This window comes from Camelus ferus, chromosome 8 (genome assembly GCF_009834535.1).
Source record: "Camelus ferus isolate YT-003-E chromosome 8, BCGSAC_Cfer_1.0, whole genome shotgun sequence".
Lineage (NCBI taxonomy): Eukaryota > Metazoa > Chordata > Mammalia > Artiodactyla > Camelidae > Camelus > Camelus ferus.
The window spans coordinates 3,725,732-3,742,905 of record NC_045703.1 but is presented as its reverse complement, the minus strand read 5'-3'; the positions used below and the strand labels follow the sequence as shown (position 1 = coordinate 3,742,905).

General features: G+C 39.6%; 1 protein-coding gene across 10 annotated transcripts in view; it reads left to right on the top strand.

The window, feature by feature from the left end:
- KLHL32 (kelch like family member 32) overlaps nt 1-17,174 on the top strand; it is a 186,700-nt gene that overhangs the window by 114,344 nt on the left and 55,182 nt on the right. For 6 of the 10 annotated variants that reach the window (XR_004321731.1, XM_014561354.2, XM_032484421.1 and 3 more), the window contains one exon: nt 16,030-16,245. The exons of 2 other annotated variants lie outside the window; for them this stretch is intronic. Coding sequence is in view for 6 of the 8 variants with exons in the window: in XM_014561354.2 (XP_014416840.1) it covers nt 16,030-16,245 (216 nt within the window). In the remaining 2 variants the exon portion in view is untranslated. Of the gene's footprint in view, nt 1-16,029; nt 16,246-17,174 lie in introns of those variants that run through there. 2 more of the 10 variants (XM_014561356.2, XM_014561360.2) reach the window with 2 other exon arrangements.

Here is a 17,174-nt window from a genome sequence, read left to right as displayed (position 1 = left end):
ACCCACACCAAAGGATGTCAGTGACAGCCCAGAGATATGCTGGCTGGCCACGAAAGTCATCCTGGCACTTGAATTTGCTGTGTGGATGATCTAGGGTTCATTATGTCTTCCTTGTTGGTGAGTTTTTAAAGAGAAGAAAGATTGTCTTGAAGGACTTCTCTAATATTAGTAATTTCTATTCCAAGCTAACTATTGTTTGGTGGGTAATTTTAAAATAACTTTCAGCCTATTTTTCTCAAAAATAAAATGTTTCCAATGTTTTATTAATGCCACAGTTAAGGATCAATAAACAAAGCAAACCAAATCAATCTTACTTAATTCCATTATCAATACTTGAAATTAGGGGCATTAAAAGAGAATCTATTTTTCATTTAAAACATTCATCCTCCTACCCACCCTCCACCCGCAAATATTTGTACCCACAGTTAACTGCCTGCCTTCTTTTTAAGACTAAACCGCCTTTCTGCTCCTTACTCTGTCAGGTCCCTCCTGTGTTTCCCCTGGTTTCAGTGTCTTCTCCACTGGCACCTTCCTTTCATTTATAGTATCAATAGATGGGAGACACTTTTCTTCTCTCATTACCACAACCTGCTCCTTCCACTCACTACCAAACTGGGACCTGTGTCTGCACTTCCACACCCTCTATTCATTCTCCAATCCTATTGAACTCAGTCCTCTGCCTTCATTACTCCTCAAAAGCGGTTCCAGCAAAGGTCACCAACACCTCCTAATTGTCAAAGGCAGTGGGCCGCTTATGCTCTCATCACATGGCCACTCTACAACCTTTCAACACTGGTAGCTCCTGTCTTTCCTCCACCTGTTTTCTCAAGACTCTCTTCTTTCTCCTCCGACTTCTTTTCAGATCCTTTAAAAGCTCTTCTTCCATCAGCTCCGTGAATATCCCTCTGGGTGCAGTGGCGCCACGTGGGTGCCCTTCCCTTCTGCTCACCACCACTCTCCTTCATCCACATGTGGATGGTCGCAGTCCCCTCTCCTGAGCTCCCGAACCTCTGTGCCCAGCCAGCATCACCACTTGGCATCCCACATTGCATCTCAAATTCACCTTCAGCCAGTCTCACACACCTGCTCCTCTTCCTCCTCCTCTTTATTAAGAAACCATCATCCTTGTAGTAACCCAAACCAGAAATCTTGGCGTAATCTTATGCTGCTCCATGATTTCATGAATCCCACTAAATTTTATTGGTTTAGCCTCTTAAATACTTCTAAAATATGCCTTCTTTTTTTCTTCACTCTCGCTAACATCATTCAGGTCTGGATTATTTTTCCTAGATGTTCCTGAAATAGCTCAACTCTGCTTCTTGCCTGTTGTCTAAAGCTAATTAGTACTTTGCTGTAAAATCTAAGCAATTTTTCTGGCCCACAAAACAATTTCTTTCCCTATAACACAGGCTGGATCCCTACCTCCTGGTTACAGGCTATGTTTCTAACATTGTCTTTTTTCTTTCTTGTCTCCTTAATGTTCCCTATTCTCACTGTACCCGAGGATAGCATGTTGTATCATCTCTAGGCCCACTGCCTCGTCAGCATTTCCTCTTGGATATCCCACAGGCATATGACCTTTCCGAGTGTTAACCTAAGCCAGAAACCCAGGAGTCATCCTAAAATATTCCATCCCCCTGTGCTGCTCATCTGCTGTCACCAAAACCTTTCAATTCTACTGCCTTAACTTTTTTTTTTTCATACACTGTTTTTGAAGAACAGTTTTAGTTTCACAACAAAATTGAGAGGAAGATACAGAGATTTCCCATATATGCTCTGTGCCCACATATGCGTAGCTTCCCCCGTTATCAACATTCTTCACCAGGGTGGTACATTTGTTACAGTTGATGAACCTACATTGACACATCACTGTCACCAAGTCCACAGTTTACATGAGGAGTCACTCTTGGTGTTTTACATTCTGTAGGTTTGGACAAATGTATAATGGCATGTATCACACAGAGTAGTCTCACTGCCCTCAGAGTCCTCTGTGCTCCACCTAGTCATTCCTCCTTCCCCTGCCCCAACCTGTGGCAACTACTGATCTTTTTTACTGTGTCCATAGTTTTGCCTTTTCCAGAACATACTATAGTTGGATTCATACAGTATGTAGCCTTTTCAGACTGGCTTCTTTTGCTTAGTAATATGCATTTAAATTTCCTCTAAGTCCTTTCATGGCTTGATAGCTCATTTCTTTATAGCACTGAATAATATTCCTTTGTCTGGAGGTACTGCAGTTGATTTATCCGTTAATTACTGAAGGACATCTTGGTTACGTCCATGTTTAGGCAATTATGATTACACCGCTATAAACACCTGTGTGCAGGGTTTTGTGTGAACCTCCTCAACTTTTTAAATCTCTCTTATTCTCTCTAGTTCTATTACCCTTGTCTTAATTCAAATCCTTATTACTTATTTCCTGGACTAAAGCAACGTCCTGCTAAAACAACGTCCTGCTAAAGCAACGAGCCTGCCTCCACTCCTGCCTTACTCCAGTCCCTCCTCCAAAATTCTGTTTAAATTGGTTTAAAAAAAAACTTTATAAATTATATTTGATTGGTTTAAAAAATAATAATCTGATCGTGTCACACTCTTGCTTAAAATCATTCTTCAGTCAGTGGTTCATCATCGCCTTCAGGATAAGGTTCATTCCTCTTAGTGTGGCTCACAGGTCCCATTTTTATTATGAAACTCCCTGTCTCTTTGCCTTTTTTGAAAGCAATTTACTACCCACATGTTATGCTACAGGTCATTGTGAACTTCATGCATTTCCCTGTACCTAAACTTTTTTTATGAAGCCTCCTTGTCCATGGATGATTCTTCCCTTGCTCTGTCACCTTATACAGTTCCTCCTTAACCTTCACGTACTTTGCCCACGTGTTACTTCCTCTTCCAGAGCTGCCTGATCAGTCCACCTAGTTGAAGTTAGGTTTACATCCTTTTCATTAATTATGGGCATTCTTCCAGGACGCTGATCACACCGTATTGTTTGTGTTGAATTCTTTATCTATCTCCCGGTGATATAAATTCATGTCCCAGAGTTACACGACCCCGGGCAAGTTACTTAACTTCTTTGCCCAAATGCCTCATCTGTAAAATATAGGTATAGCATCTTATATACGATGTACCCCTTAGGGGTATTGGAGTGTTCATGAGGCAGTACGTGCAAAGTATCCTACAACAACCACAGTATCCTACATGCGGTAGGTACCCAGGAAACTGGAGCCAGTGGACTGGAATGCTTTACTTGATCCCACAGTTACCTTCCTCCCCACTCCTGTCACTCCTGTCTTTCTTTCATTCCTGGAAATGTCACAAACTTTACTACGTACTTCTGATCAACAGCATATTGAACAAGTCTGTTCCTGAAAATTTGAGAAATAATAACCATTCTGTAAAAGGTATTTTTTTTCTCTGAGCCACTGCTCTTTGTTTTTGTAGAGGTGAATGTATTGTTTTAGGGAAAAAAACCTCACAAATAATTAAATGAACCATTGCTTTCTCCCTGCCTCAGTTAAGTGAAAACATCATATTGAAATTACACTTTAATAAATAGTAAAAACTGATGCTTTAAAAAGCAACACAATACTTGGTATTGTTGCTTCATAGATAGGAAGTTTTGTTTTATTTTTTCCCCTACCCTTCCCGTAAATAAAACATCTTGCCCCACCGTCATATACAGAATTCAAGGGAAAATTTGGAAAAATCTTTTATTTCTCATTTTGGTACCTAATAGTTGCTTAGAAACGCATGTTTGTTTGAGTTCCTTCTACATGTGCTATGAGAGCTCCTGTGATAGGAATTTTTTGTCATCTAGTTGCATGGTGTCCTGTCCTGTATCTCCTGACTAGAGGAAATAAACGCAGTGCACCTATTTAATAGAAGAAAAATGTAAGTTATTCCTTACGAGGAGACTGCTATCCACATGCCCACCTCCCTCCAACTTTCTTTCCTTCCTAGACGTCTCCCCCTACCCTCTTTCTCACACTCTCTCCATCAATATGCCTTAGAGCAGGTTGCCAGCCTCTCCCTTGCTGCATTTTGAGGGATGTGTGCTCAGGCCCTGGGAAAGGACTGCTTATCCATGTCATTAACTCAGCCCCAGGTACCCTGGCCTCACCCCCATACATTCGGCATAATGCTTGCCCACTTCAGAGGCTGGGATGAGGGGCTGAGGTCATTTAACTCGTTGTAATGCAAGAGTATATTTATACAGATGAGAGTCTTTCCTGTCTTCACTCAAAGGCATACTCTATACCAGTGGTTCTTAAACTTGATCATGTGCACAGTCACTCAAATAGCTTGTCAAAATAGACTGCTGAGCCCCACCCGTAGATTTCCTGATCTGAGAGGTCTGAGGAGGAGCCTAGGAATCTGCATCCTAACAGGTTCCGAGGTGATGTTGGTCTGGGAGCTACAGTCTGAGAACCCCTGCTTTAGATGCTGCTGCCAGCCCGTTTCACATCACTTACCAGCCCAAGTCACTGACTCTCAGACCTTGAAAGTGTCACCACGTTAAGATAAATTCAAACTGATCCTAGTTACAAACATATTTTTAAATATATTTATATAATATATATATAAATATAAAAACTATGGATAGTATACATCTTTCATAGCATCCGAAATCTAAAAAGCCAAAACAATGCAGATTTGAAACAAAAAAAAAACCTTCCCAATCTTCATTCTTATATATAATAAGGATTAAGACAAAGTTTAATAACTTTGTGGATAACTGAGAGATTACTGAAATTCTGCAGAGCTGGGCTGATTTTCAGCACGCTGACTTTGGGTAGCATAGCTAAGTAAGGAGATATAGCATAATCACTTCTGGTCTCTACTATTCTTTAAAAAAATGTTTAACCTGATATTACCTCTTGTCATTGGAAAAAGGTTTGCGATTACTGCAATTTTAAAGCCACAGCTGCCCAGATAGACAATTTTCAATTAAAGAAAAGCGTACATTAATTCCCTCTATATAATGCATAATTCAGTGGCAATTGCCTGATGTGCTGAGGCAGCTGTAGTAAACTCTGCAGTAGCATTTTGCCGCACGTGGTGACTGGGGCCAGACTTACTAGTCGTCAGTGATGCTGGGTCTCTGTGCTTCCTTCCTACTGCATTTCCAGCTTACTACAGACTTTCCCAAGGAACAATATAAAATTATTCATGAGCCTTGGATGTTATGCATACAATTGATTATGAAAATGTACTAGTAACCTAATTGTAGAATTCCTCTGTTATACAGCACAAATATATTTAAATAGGCCTTCAAAGACTCCAAGAATTAGAGCATGCTGGGGGTTTTTTCTTGTATTTTTTGAATTGCTGCTAATATTTGCTTTAGTTTAGTCACATTGTATCATATGCATATTTATATCAATACATAAACATATAGTTGCATACTGTTGTCCAGATATATTTATGTTTGTGTACAAATATACCTATATCTCTCTATATATTTATAAAAATAAAAATGTCTGGTTTTACATTATTTTATCACATTATAAATAATCTGGCCTGCATTGTCAATGAATTGCTCAGTTTTTCCTCCATAACTATAGACTTTATCCTATCAAGAGATTGTGGAGGAAAACTCACAGTTCCCTTTACGTACATGATACGCATGATGACTTTTTTCCTGCGTGATTCATCCCAAGGCTTTGGGATTTGTTTATATTTGTTTGTTTCAACATGTTCCAAAGGGCCAGCCCTTCACAACAAAGCCCTTTATGTTGCATTCTCTAGTCCTGGAGTGCAATCCTTTTTTGCAGCACCAGGTCGTGTAGTCACGTAATACCTTGATTTATAACTAGGTTGTAATCCAAATAGGAAACAGGTGGAATCACAACTGGGTATGGTGCCTTGGATATTAATGGCTTGGCTCAGCAGTGGAATCTCTAAAGCTGTATACACTTTTTTTTTTTTGCCTTAATTATGCATTCATTAAAAGCTTTTATACCCAACAGAATAAAGTAAATATTTTTTGATCTCCATAGTATGCTCCCAGACTGTAGATTTGCACAGCAGGGTCTTGATAATCTGAATAAATTGTATTTCCCCAAGGAGTTTATCTTTCAAATAAGGTCATAAAGAAATGCGGCTCTTCCATCCTTAGATTTCTCTGTGTGCCTTTTCTGCTGTGTAATATAGAGCATGGGAACCAGAGTATATTATAGTAATAACATACTTGGTGATGGTCCAGTATAATGTCTCAGTCTGTTCTCCTCTTTTATCTCTGGCGAAGTGCTTTTTTAAGTACAAAAGAAATGAATGATTTTATACAACAACTATGATTTTTGCTGTTGTTTGTAGAAAAACAAAATCCGTATTAGACCTTCAGTGTTTTCTTCTCTTCATCCTGTCAGTGAGTAAAATTTGTGGAATATGCAAAACTATAGCTGAAGCACCTGTTAATAGTATTTTTTTAAGGGAATAATTAGGGTAAGATAGCTACTGAATGTTGAGCAACTACTATGTGGAAGGTACTTTGCATGTGTTTTTGAACATTCTTACCACAGATCACCTTCCCCACTTTTTAGGTGAGAAAATTAGACTCAGAGATGTTAATCCCTTGCTGAGGTTATCCCTAGGTGTCAGTTTCAAATCACGTGCTTTTCCTACAACTCTGAACTAAAGGTGCAATCGGTTCCTTGTCCCTACAACTTACAACTGAGTGAAAGAGACAAGGAAAATATAAAATTATAAACTCAAATAAATATGCAGAGGTTGAACTTACAATTGTTCTGAGTCACAAAGAGTAAAATGGCAATACGCTCGCTATTGAATGGTAGCCTGAAAAGAGCGTACGATTGTGAAAAGTTTAGGCAATATCTATTTTTTTCTCTCTCTTTTTTATGGCTGCCATATTTGAATATTAGAATATTTAATCCTGGGGGAAAGAGTATGTAACCACTGGCAAAGGGTTAAAATAGCTCCTGAAATTAGAAGTCAGAAGAGGGAACAATCCTTCCAGCTGGAGTGGTCCAGCTTTCTTAGGAGGTGGGATCTGATCTTGGTTGTTGCCCTTCCCCCACACCGATAATGTTTGATATGCTTTTGGCAAACAGCATAGACATTTATTTATTTATGGTTATCACTAAATACATAGAGAAGTGACGTTCCTTTTCAACATTCTGGGGAGGAAAAAAAATGAACATGTGAAAAGATAGAAGACCCAACATTCACTGTGGAAGCCGGCTTTATGAATCTGGCACAAGTGGGTGTTCCACCGTGTTTACCAATTATATAAAAACCCTGATGTATAGTCAGCATCAAGACAGAACTTCCCAAGTTCAGCTCAAATATTTGAGAGCACTTTTCTCAGTTAATTGTGAGCGATCTGGTCATTTTGCCTGATTGTAAAATCAGACCTATAACCAAACTGTCATTTCCTCTCTTCATTTGAAGTCATGGATGTGCTAAAACAAAACAAAACAAAACAAAAAAACCCCCAAAACTTTAAAAAAACATGTTGCTTTTTAAAATTCATAATCCAACCAACATTTTGAAATTACAGTCTGTGATAAAGGATTGTAATTGGCATTGTACTGGATACAAAAACTATAACATGTAAAACCTACTTTTTACTAGTTTACTAGGAAAGTTTTTATTCATTGGAAGATTTGTGCATGAATAGCTTAGTGACAAGTTCCTTGGTATGCGACAGGAGACTCGAGGTGGGGAGCTTTAGGACTTAGTGACAAAGGGCTTCATATTTACTATGTCTTACTTACAATATTTGGTCTCTGTAAGCAGCTAATACAATGCTTTTATTTCACTTTTAGTTAACATTGCTAAAAAATCAAATCATACTGGTTTTATATACAGAGTAGCTGTATCAGGCTATTTGGAATTGATTTGGGAATGGTTTTTAAAAAAAGATTTCTTGGCTTTCATAACAAAAGTGACTCCCCAAAATGTGACGTAATACCAACATTTTATCATCAAACTTCAAGTTCCATGCATGCTATTACATGAGGGGCATGGAAATCACTGTCTCCTAACTGCTTGTATCTATAGTAAAGCATTGACGTGTGGTAACCAAGGTGACTTTTTGAAGGGGGGATAAGTGGAGGGCATCAATAATTGGCAGTAGAAGGTTATCATCATAATGGTGAAACACAGCTTGTCAAAATAGTCACATCTGTTGAGTGTTATTACCTCGAAAAATCTGGAATCCTGTTCAATCTGGTCATCTGAGAGGGGGAAAAGTTCAGGAAATCAAAATGGCATTACTTTTGTTTTGACCATGAGAGAAGTTGTTTGTTATCTTGAACACAAGTCATAGTTTTCCGTACGGGTAGAACCGGTTGTGGATGCTTATCTTTGTTTCACAAGTCAGTAATGTTCTCAGAACTACATGAGGCAACAAGAGGAACAGGTGTTATGAAGGCCATATTTTGCATGGGTATCCTTAGTATTAAATCACAGCATCGTCATCAGATTTCTAAATCTCAATCAGTTTAATAAGGATTCCTAGAGTTGAGGAAAGGTATTTGTCGGGCAGATATTGGGGAAAGTCTACTGTAGATGCTATCATAAGAGGGTAAATATTTCCTGTGTTGTGTACAATTCCTGTGCTGGGGCTATGGTTAAGCTGCAGTGCTAGATGGGCAATGGGTTACAGACAGTCAGACCAGGGCACACGTGGGTGAGACTGACACAGAGATAGACTGTGTATTGGAAATATGCATTATTGAATCTCAGCTTGTCTCAGTGGTGGTGCGCATCAACACACAGCTCTAGGCTGTGGCATACGTGAGCTAGGCTCTGGGTTATGTGCAGTGGAGATGCAGACCTCAGGACCTCAGCTATAAGGCTACACATTTTTCTCCCATTCAAGAAAGTATATTAGAATATTAGTGAGTCTGGATGACATTAGTTCAGGGATAGACTTAAATCTTCTCTAACTTATAATAAAGAAAATCTTGTATGAACTTTCATCACTAATTGTTAGGACTTGCTTAATTGAGATGTTGAGGGACACCTGCTAATACAGTGGCCAAACACTCTGCTACAGGTGAGACCCCCTCCAGGAGACATCCATCACCTCTCCTCTGTGCTGCTTCTCCTGGCTTGGGAAGAGCATTAAAAGAGCTACAGGGTTTCTCCACAGCCCCACAACCGCCCTACTTCCTCCCACTCATGTCCTCACCATCTGATAATTTTGCCCCATAAATGTAATTACAAAATAAGATAGTATTTGTCTTTCTCATGCTTTTTATTTCCTGACCATATTGAGTAGTTAATCTGGGGAATAGCCATTTTAATTAATTAGGGGAATAGATCACACCGAAAGATGAACTTGAGGAATATAGAAGGTTTAAAAATTATTGCACTTGGAAAACCAGTGTTTATTCCATAGCTAGTATAGTATTGGGGACACATTTTATGGCTCTTCTTCTGTTATTTAAGTTGTCATTCACACTATAAGAAACAAATAGAAGAGAGAAGCCAAATCGCCCTAAACCAAAGGAAAATAAATACTATTTTAAAAGATTCCCCAAAGAACAACAATGTAGGCACCATAATTCTGAATAGAAACTAAATTTCGAGTGAGAAGCAGTGTGACAGAAATGAAACCTTTTTAGGAAAAAAAAGAACAAGATTTTTGTTTTACTCAAGAGAGTTTCTTGTTGCTGAGCTACAATTTCAATTCAAAACCAATGCCTTCTACCTGACTGCTTGGATTTCTAAGTCACAGAATGTAAGAGAAGGGAGACAATCTCACAATTAGAACAAAGTATTCATTTGAAAAGCTATTTTGATCTGAATAGCCAGTTAATAGAGAAAATAATTGTCTTGGGCTGAGAAAGAAATTCTGGGTGGATTGAAATATTTGAAAAAAAATATTTCACAGCAGAGCAGTTATATTGCACTTGTCCGTTAACACTGAACTGTAGTCATTATTAACAGTTTTCCCATTTGGAAAACTGGCCGCTGGCTTTGCCTTGTGTGTGTGCGCAGGAAGAACAGAAAGAGAAAGGAAAGACGAGGGAGACCAATGAGGTATGAAAATAGCCCATGTTGGACGATATTCAGAATTGGGTAGACATGTTGGAGAGGCATGGCCTATTCTGTTTTTGCTCAGCTGTGAATAAACAGAAGAAGCTCATGGACATTCTTGTATTCAACTCCTGTGCATTGTGCATCTGCGCCTTGATAGATTCCAGAGATACAATATAATCCTTGGCACTAAGGACCTTAGATTTAGTAGACAGATCTCTAATCAGAGAGCATTTATTTATAGGGACAAGTGCTTTGCTAGAAATCTGCAGGGGACAGGGTGGAGGCCCAAAGGAGGAAGTGGTCGATCTGACTTGAACCAGGGAAGCCAAAAAGGTAAAATAAGTTCATTCACTCAGAGGCTTGAGCCTCTACCATGGGCCTGGCACTGTTTGGGACATTAGGGATATAGCAGTGAATAGAACACAGTTCCTTTCTCCTACAGAACTTACTTAGTGAGGGCTGGGGGCAGGGGCCAATCACATCATGAATAAGTAGGCAAATAACTGCAGACAATAATTACAGACAGTGATGAGTACAGATAAAATGGAGAAATGTGATGTAGGGTGGCGTGGAGAGGAGGGGGGACTTGCCAGTTCAGGGAGGATGGTCAGGTGGGACAATGGAAACACGATTCCTCATCCAAGGGAATTTTGCAAATGCTGCTTCCTCTGGAATAGTCTCCCTCAATCCCATCACCTTCTTGTTTTAAAATGTAGGTTTTATATTATTCAGGTATGGGGAAGCCAACAGATAGGAGACCACTGCCATTGAAAATACACTTTGTTCCTCACAGCTCCCAAGAGGAGGCAGCATAGCATAGCACGCAGGGGCACAGAGGGAAGCAGCAGGGTTGGCTGGAGGTAGGAAGTGAGGGGAAATAGGGGGCAAGAGCCTCATTTGTGGTTTCCACAGGAAAGGCAAGACAAAGCAGCGTAAGTAGGTTTATGACTGGCTAGTTTGAATAGTTTAAACAGGCTTTGGGGTATATAGGCTGTTTGTAGTTGTCTAGTAGTTGGCCCGGGGATGATTAGGGCACAGGAATACTGACACCTGGAGTGTAGGAGCCAGCTAGAGGAGGTTGTTGGCATTTGGGGCTCTTGATTGGTTAGTTTGCATATGAAAGGTGCATTCCTGGGTGAGTTTTGTTACCTCTAAAAATTGGCTAGCCCTGGGAGGGACAGTCTCTAACCAGTTAGTGAGACCCCAGATGGCAGAGCATCAAAGTACAAAACAAGAAAATATAGTTAATGTGCATCCCCTCCCGACCCTTTGCCAAGTTAACATCTGTTCTTCTTCAGTTTTCATCTCCATGTGGCTTCTCTGGGAAGCCTTTCCTAACTTTCCACTCCAGGACAAATCACCCATTATCGGCACCCTTAGCCATATATTCTATCCTTTGTGGTCTTTACTTCAGTTATAATTTTCCATTCATTTTTAATTTTTTAAATTAAGGGCTCACTCTTCCAATAGACTACACACTCCATGAGGCCTGGGACCTGCCTGTTTTGCCTTATTATTGTCTTGTGAATGCCTGGTGTGGTCCTCGCACATGTTGTGAATATGTAGGTCATTGAAATGGTAGAAGCCAAGCAAGGATGGGTAGGACTGTTACACTGTGGGTAAAAAGGTCATTGGGTTCCAGGTCATGGAGGGCTATGCATTGTTACTGAGTATGGACTTTTTCCATTCAGCAAATGGTTACCTATTAATGCGTTTTAAATAGATGATCAATATGGACAGATTCTTTTGAAAAGAAAGGATTGAGAGTTTGATGCTGGAGGCAGGATTGTAATTCACGACTCTGCTGCAGGAAGTCTGGATAGGAGATGATGAATAGAACAAGAAATGCTAAGGAGGATGAGCAAACAGGACTTGGTGATGGATTGGCTATAAGGGAAAAGTATGGGCCACCTTTTGGGACCCTGCTATGGGGACAGGATGTGGTCATTGTCTAAGAAGGGATATAGGAGAAGTTGCAAGTTTGGAAAAAGTAAGTTCAATATGGGCATGTTGAGTTCAGTATGGCAGTAGACTATCCAAGAGAAGATGTCCTCTTATCGGCAGTTGGGAAAATGAATTCAGAGCTTAGGAGAGAGGTTTGGGCTAGTAATACAGATGTGGGAGGCATTACCATGTAATCAGTTTATAACTCAGCTGTATGGTTTTCACTTTGGCTCTCCTCCTTTTCCCTGACTTAATGGTGCAGCTTATTTAAGAATTTAATATCTAAAGGGACCGCATTCTTCCTTTTGACCTTCTTGCATCAGTGATGAATCAGGGTTTATGGATGCCAAGCAAGAATGTTCAAATATACTTTATTGTTCCTCGCCTGCCAAATCTACTGTCTACTTTCCATGTGCCAAGCTGTGTGGTAAGTGCTCTTCATTCATTATCTCCATGACAAGCCTATAAACTGGGTGAACTCTCTATTTTGTAAATGAGGAATGACAGAGGTTCAGTGACTGACCCAAGGTCGTAGCCAACAGTAAGTAATAGTGCTGGATTTGAACCAGGTTTCCCTGCTTCTGTGGCCTTTGCTCTTCTCCACCAGCCTGGGTTGCTTCCAGGTGCCCACGGCTGCTGATGGTTTGTCCTATTCCTGAATACACTTATTCTTTCTTTCTTTGATATATAAAAGACCTCTTTCAAAAAAAGTCTAGAAATAAATACAAAAACATTAATAGTGATTATCTCTGCATGATGAAATACGATTTTTGTTTTCTTTTCCATACTTTGTACTTCCTGAATTTTATGAAATAAACATTTACTTCTTTTTATAACCAGAAACATAATGGCACTATTTCCATCACAGTGATTATTTTTTTTTTCCACGCAGAGTATTACAGGTGGCATTCACTGCAATTTAACCATTGCCTCCCACCTCCCCCCATCACATTCATGGGACTCGTTAAAGCACCATTACTGGTGATTATTTTGCTTGAACACAGTCTTAGCCAAAAGGACAAGAAGAGATAATTCTGCTTAAAACTCACAGAAGCCCGTAGGCCCCAGTAGGAAGAATGTATTGTGGTATCAAGACCTCAGTGAAGGTTTTCTTTTTTTCCCTTCGACACCTCACTTTACACAGTGTAACTACTGAGGTGCTAAGTATGCAGGGCAAGGGGAATGGAAACCTTTGACACATACAGAAAGCACTGGAGATTTGGGGAAATTAAATTTTTTAAGCAGAAGAGAGGAGAAATGAAAAAATAAAAGTAGGAAGCAGACATTTAACTGCTGTTTCTCTTGTACACAAATATGTGCCAGTTCAGTTCCCCTTAGCTGTTAAGATAGCCATTGACACGTGCCCATTTAACCTTCTTACTTCTCCACTAATAAGAAATGCCTTGTTAGATTGGATTTGGGGGTTACATAAAATTATACCCCTAGGAAACAAAAACATTTTGAGACTGTGGAAGCAGGCATTAAATAATTACATTAAGAAGAAACACAGCAGAAAAGAAGCACACTTTTTAAAAAATCCTGTATGAAATAAAATTAATTCTCTGGTTCTCTGTAGTTTTGAATTGACCTGCTTTTAAGTTGCAGGCTTTTAATTGGAAGAAACCCACTATTTATATATAAAGATATTTAATGAAGAATATTTGATTGCGGCTATAAAATCCAGTCCCGAACTCACTGTCATGTATACCTTTTTGGCAGAAAAAGTGGAAAACAAAACAAAACAAAACAAAAATCCGCTGTACCTGAGCAGTGCCCGTCTGCCTTTTATTCAGCGGAGCTCGGCTGTTTCCGCCTCTGCGCATGCTCATCTTTCTGTGCGGCGCCGCTGGGCGCTGCCCTGGGACCTTGGGCAGAGGCGGGGCGTGCGCCTGGGGTACCTGCAGAGCACTGACGCCCCACCCCTATCCCTGTCACGCTTCTAGGGGACTCTGGTGTAAGTCACTGGGACGGACGTTGAATTTGCGTCTAGCGCCCTGAAGCAGTTAGACCTGCTTCATAGAGGTACCGACCAGAAATAACTTATTTATCCCAAGGAGATGGCCCTAAAGTTCGCTGTGGAAGTTCCATGTGCAAAGGTTACACCTTCTTTCCTCCCACAGTAGAACTTACCAAGTCTAAAAAAGTAGGATTTGGAGAGTAAGTTTAAACATTACTTGAAAAAATTGGTGCTGAAATCAAAATGCTTGGTATTGCTTTGATTAAACCTGCTGAATGGGAAGCCGGGGATATTTTTATTGAATGGCTGTGAGTCGACCCTTAGATGTTTGAGTTGCGATGGATTTTAGTGGTTAACTGTGGTAAACTTCATTTTCAAGATAAGCATTTATTCCTTTTCAGTTGTGTGGGCAAATTGAGCTATTAAGAGCCAGGATCTTATGGCTGATTCCTAAAGTCATCTAGCTTGACTCCTGTTAGGAATATAATTAGAGTGTCAGCTCCCACCAAAAGAAATAGAATCTAAAGTAAAACACAATTGAATCAGGTAGTGGTGGTGATGATGCAGCTGTTACTCTGAGATCTGTTCTTACACGATCTGTTCTTACACTTTCTTCATTACACATTTCATTATTTAGAACAGCATGGCACAATAGAGTCATAATGGAAGCCACATAGGTTGATTTTTAATTTTCTAGTAACTGCATTAAAAAGAAAAAAGAAACAGGTGAAATTAATTATAACAATATGTGTAATTCACTATATCCAGAACAATACCCTTTCAACAGATAATCAGTATAAAAATTATTAATGAGACATTTAATATTCTGTTTTTCTCACTCCTGGCTTTTGGTATATATTTAACACTTATAGCCCATCTCAATTACACTAGACACATTTCAAATGCCAAATAGCTACGTGTGGCTAGTGGCTGCCATGTTGGACAGTGCAGATTTAGAACAGATTCCTATAAACCTTCAACTATTATAGAAACATACCTTAAAATAGAATATACATATTTTAGAAAGAGTTCTTAATACTATTAGATTACTGGAAAAAAGGGGATAAGGATGTTGGAAATACTTAAACAGATGAATGAAGTAAAATATCTACCTGATGGTATTCTGCATGCCTTAAGTTAATGGAAAATATTGTTTACATAATAATAATTACAAGTTGAAAAGAAGGGGGAAACTAGGACACAGCCCACTCTCAATCTACTAGAAATCGGTAAGTTTTCTATCAACAAACCTGCAAGGCCACTATGGTTCTTGCAGAGTTAGAAGGTAAAGTTTCACAGGTATCCTGGCTCTCTGGGGATATTATATTTTAGGGCCCTGGCTATGCAGTCTGAGAACTTATAGAGACAAGTAAAATCCCCCACAATGAAGCATTGCTATAGAAACTCTGAAAAAATTGTCATTGATTGTCTGAATGTTTGAGGCTAATGAAGAGTAAAGAACAGTTATCAATTGTTTGTCTCAGGCTGGATACCATATAGAATTATTCAGGATAGGAATCTTTTCTGTGAGATTTCTTCATTTCCTGAGAGTAAACATGTGAAAATCTGTGTTTTAGCTTATTAATTCAGAATAGGTTATTTTTACTCAAAGTTGTACTTAATTTGAAGTTTTGGGAAAAGAGTAGGGTCAATTTACTTTCATATGGTCTGTGTCATCTAATCATGGCCCCTACTCTGCCTGCCTTCACATTATCTTTAGTAGAAAAAACATATCACCTGAGAGCTGTAAAACATGGTAAAGGTAGAGAAATTGTTTTCACTGGTATGTTTCTAAAAAGTTGCAAAGTAACATTTCAGCCAGTGAAACCTGAACCCCCTTTCAATCCCTTTATCAAGATGTCTTTAAGTATATGGATTTTAAGAGCGGCAAAGTAAGGAAAAATGTTAAATTCTAAAACACTTCTCTGCTCAGAGCCTTATAATGGAGGATTTTATTGCTGCTGGTTTTCACGTTATCAGTGGAGAGCAGTTCCCGTTCTCCCACTCCTGTTATACAAACTTGAGGGAGTCAATCTGAATTTCTTGCTTGCTCTTTCTTGGATTGATTTCTAAGAGATCTTTTTTCCCCATTTTTATTTTTTTTTTTTGGCACCCAGGAATTAAATAGCTTTAATTACTTGGATCTGTACAGACTTGCTGACCTCTTTAACCTCACTTTGTTGGAGAAGGCAGTGATCGATTTCTTAGTGAAACATCTCTCTGAACTCCTGAAGAGTCGCCCGGAAGACATTCTAACGCTCCCTTATTGTCTGCTTCAGGAGGTCCTGAAGAGCGACCGCCTGACCTCCTTGAGTGAAGAGCAGATCTGGCAGGTAAGGGCGCTCTGTGTGGGGTCCTCTGTTGGCGCGAAGGCATGGAATGATGAAAAGTGAAAGGATGGAGGAGCAATGACACTGGAGTCAAAGTCTTAGAAGTCATGCTCTTTGATGGGCAAGTAATTGGAAAACACAAGCCCTCGAGGCTCACAGACCTCAGGCCTCTCAGCTTAACTCAGGGAATCACAGGTGAGATTCCTCAGACCCTCATAATGGCTTCCCAGGACCTAAGGTAATTACATCAGAGTCAAGGGTTTTTAATCCCCTGACAAACATAGTTTCTTAAACTGAATGTGAGAAGAATGGATTATAAAGCGATGTTTATGCATATTTAAGACCAATGGAATCAGAATAAATTCTGGGCTTTCCTGTAAGCAATTCAGAAACATTTCTTTGTTGCAATAGAGAGCAGCTGGGGCCTTAAATGAGATGAAGCTCTTCTTGTTCTGCAGTGGAAATAATCTCCTCCTTGGTTCATTCTACATTCATTGCTGTTTTCCTAAGCCCTGCCTTTTCGCCTGACATAGCATTCTTTTCAAGTATCCTTTGTCTGGGGACAGGAGGATGTTTTGTGTTTTCATGTTGATTATTCAATTTAAATCCATTTCTGCTTGTCCCCAGTGACTGTCCTTGAACAATCCACATGGCAGTCTTTGGGAAACAGTCAGAGCCCATCTTCCCCTGCTGCTTCTTATGCTGTCTATCTTCCTCTCTGAAGCACTGACTAGCTGTCTTGCTACTTCTAGGGCGCCATACCTTCGAGATTGCATGATCATTTGAAAAATATTTATACACAAAATACAAGGGAAAATACGAAATCATCTATTAGCTGATGAGGCAGTGAGTACCCTGTATCTTATCAAATGACATTCAGAAAATACTGGCCAAAATGGAGTCATAGGTAGCTGTCAAATTATCCAGCATCT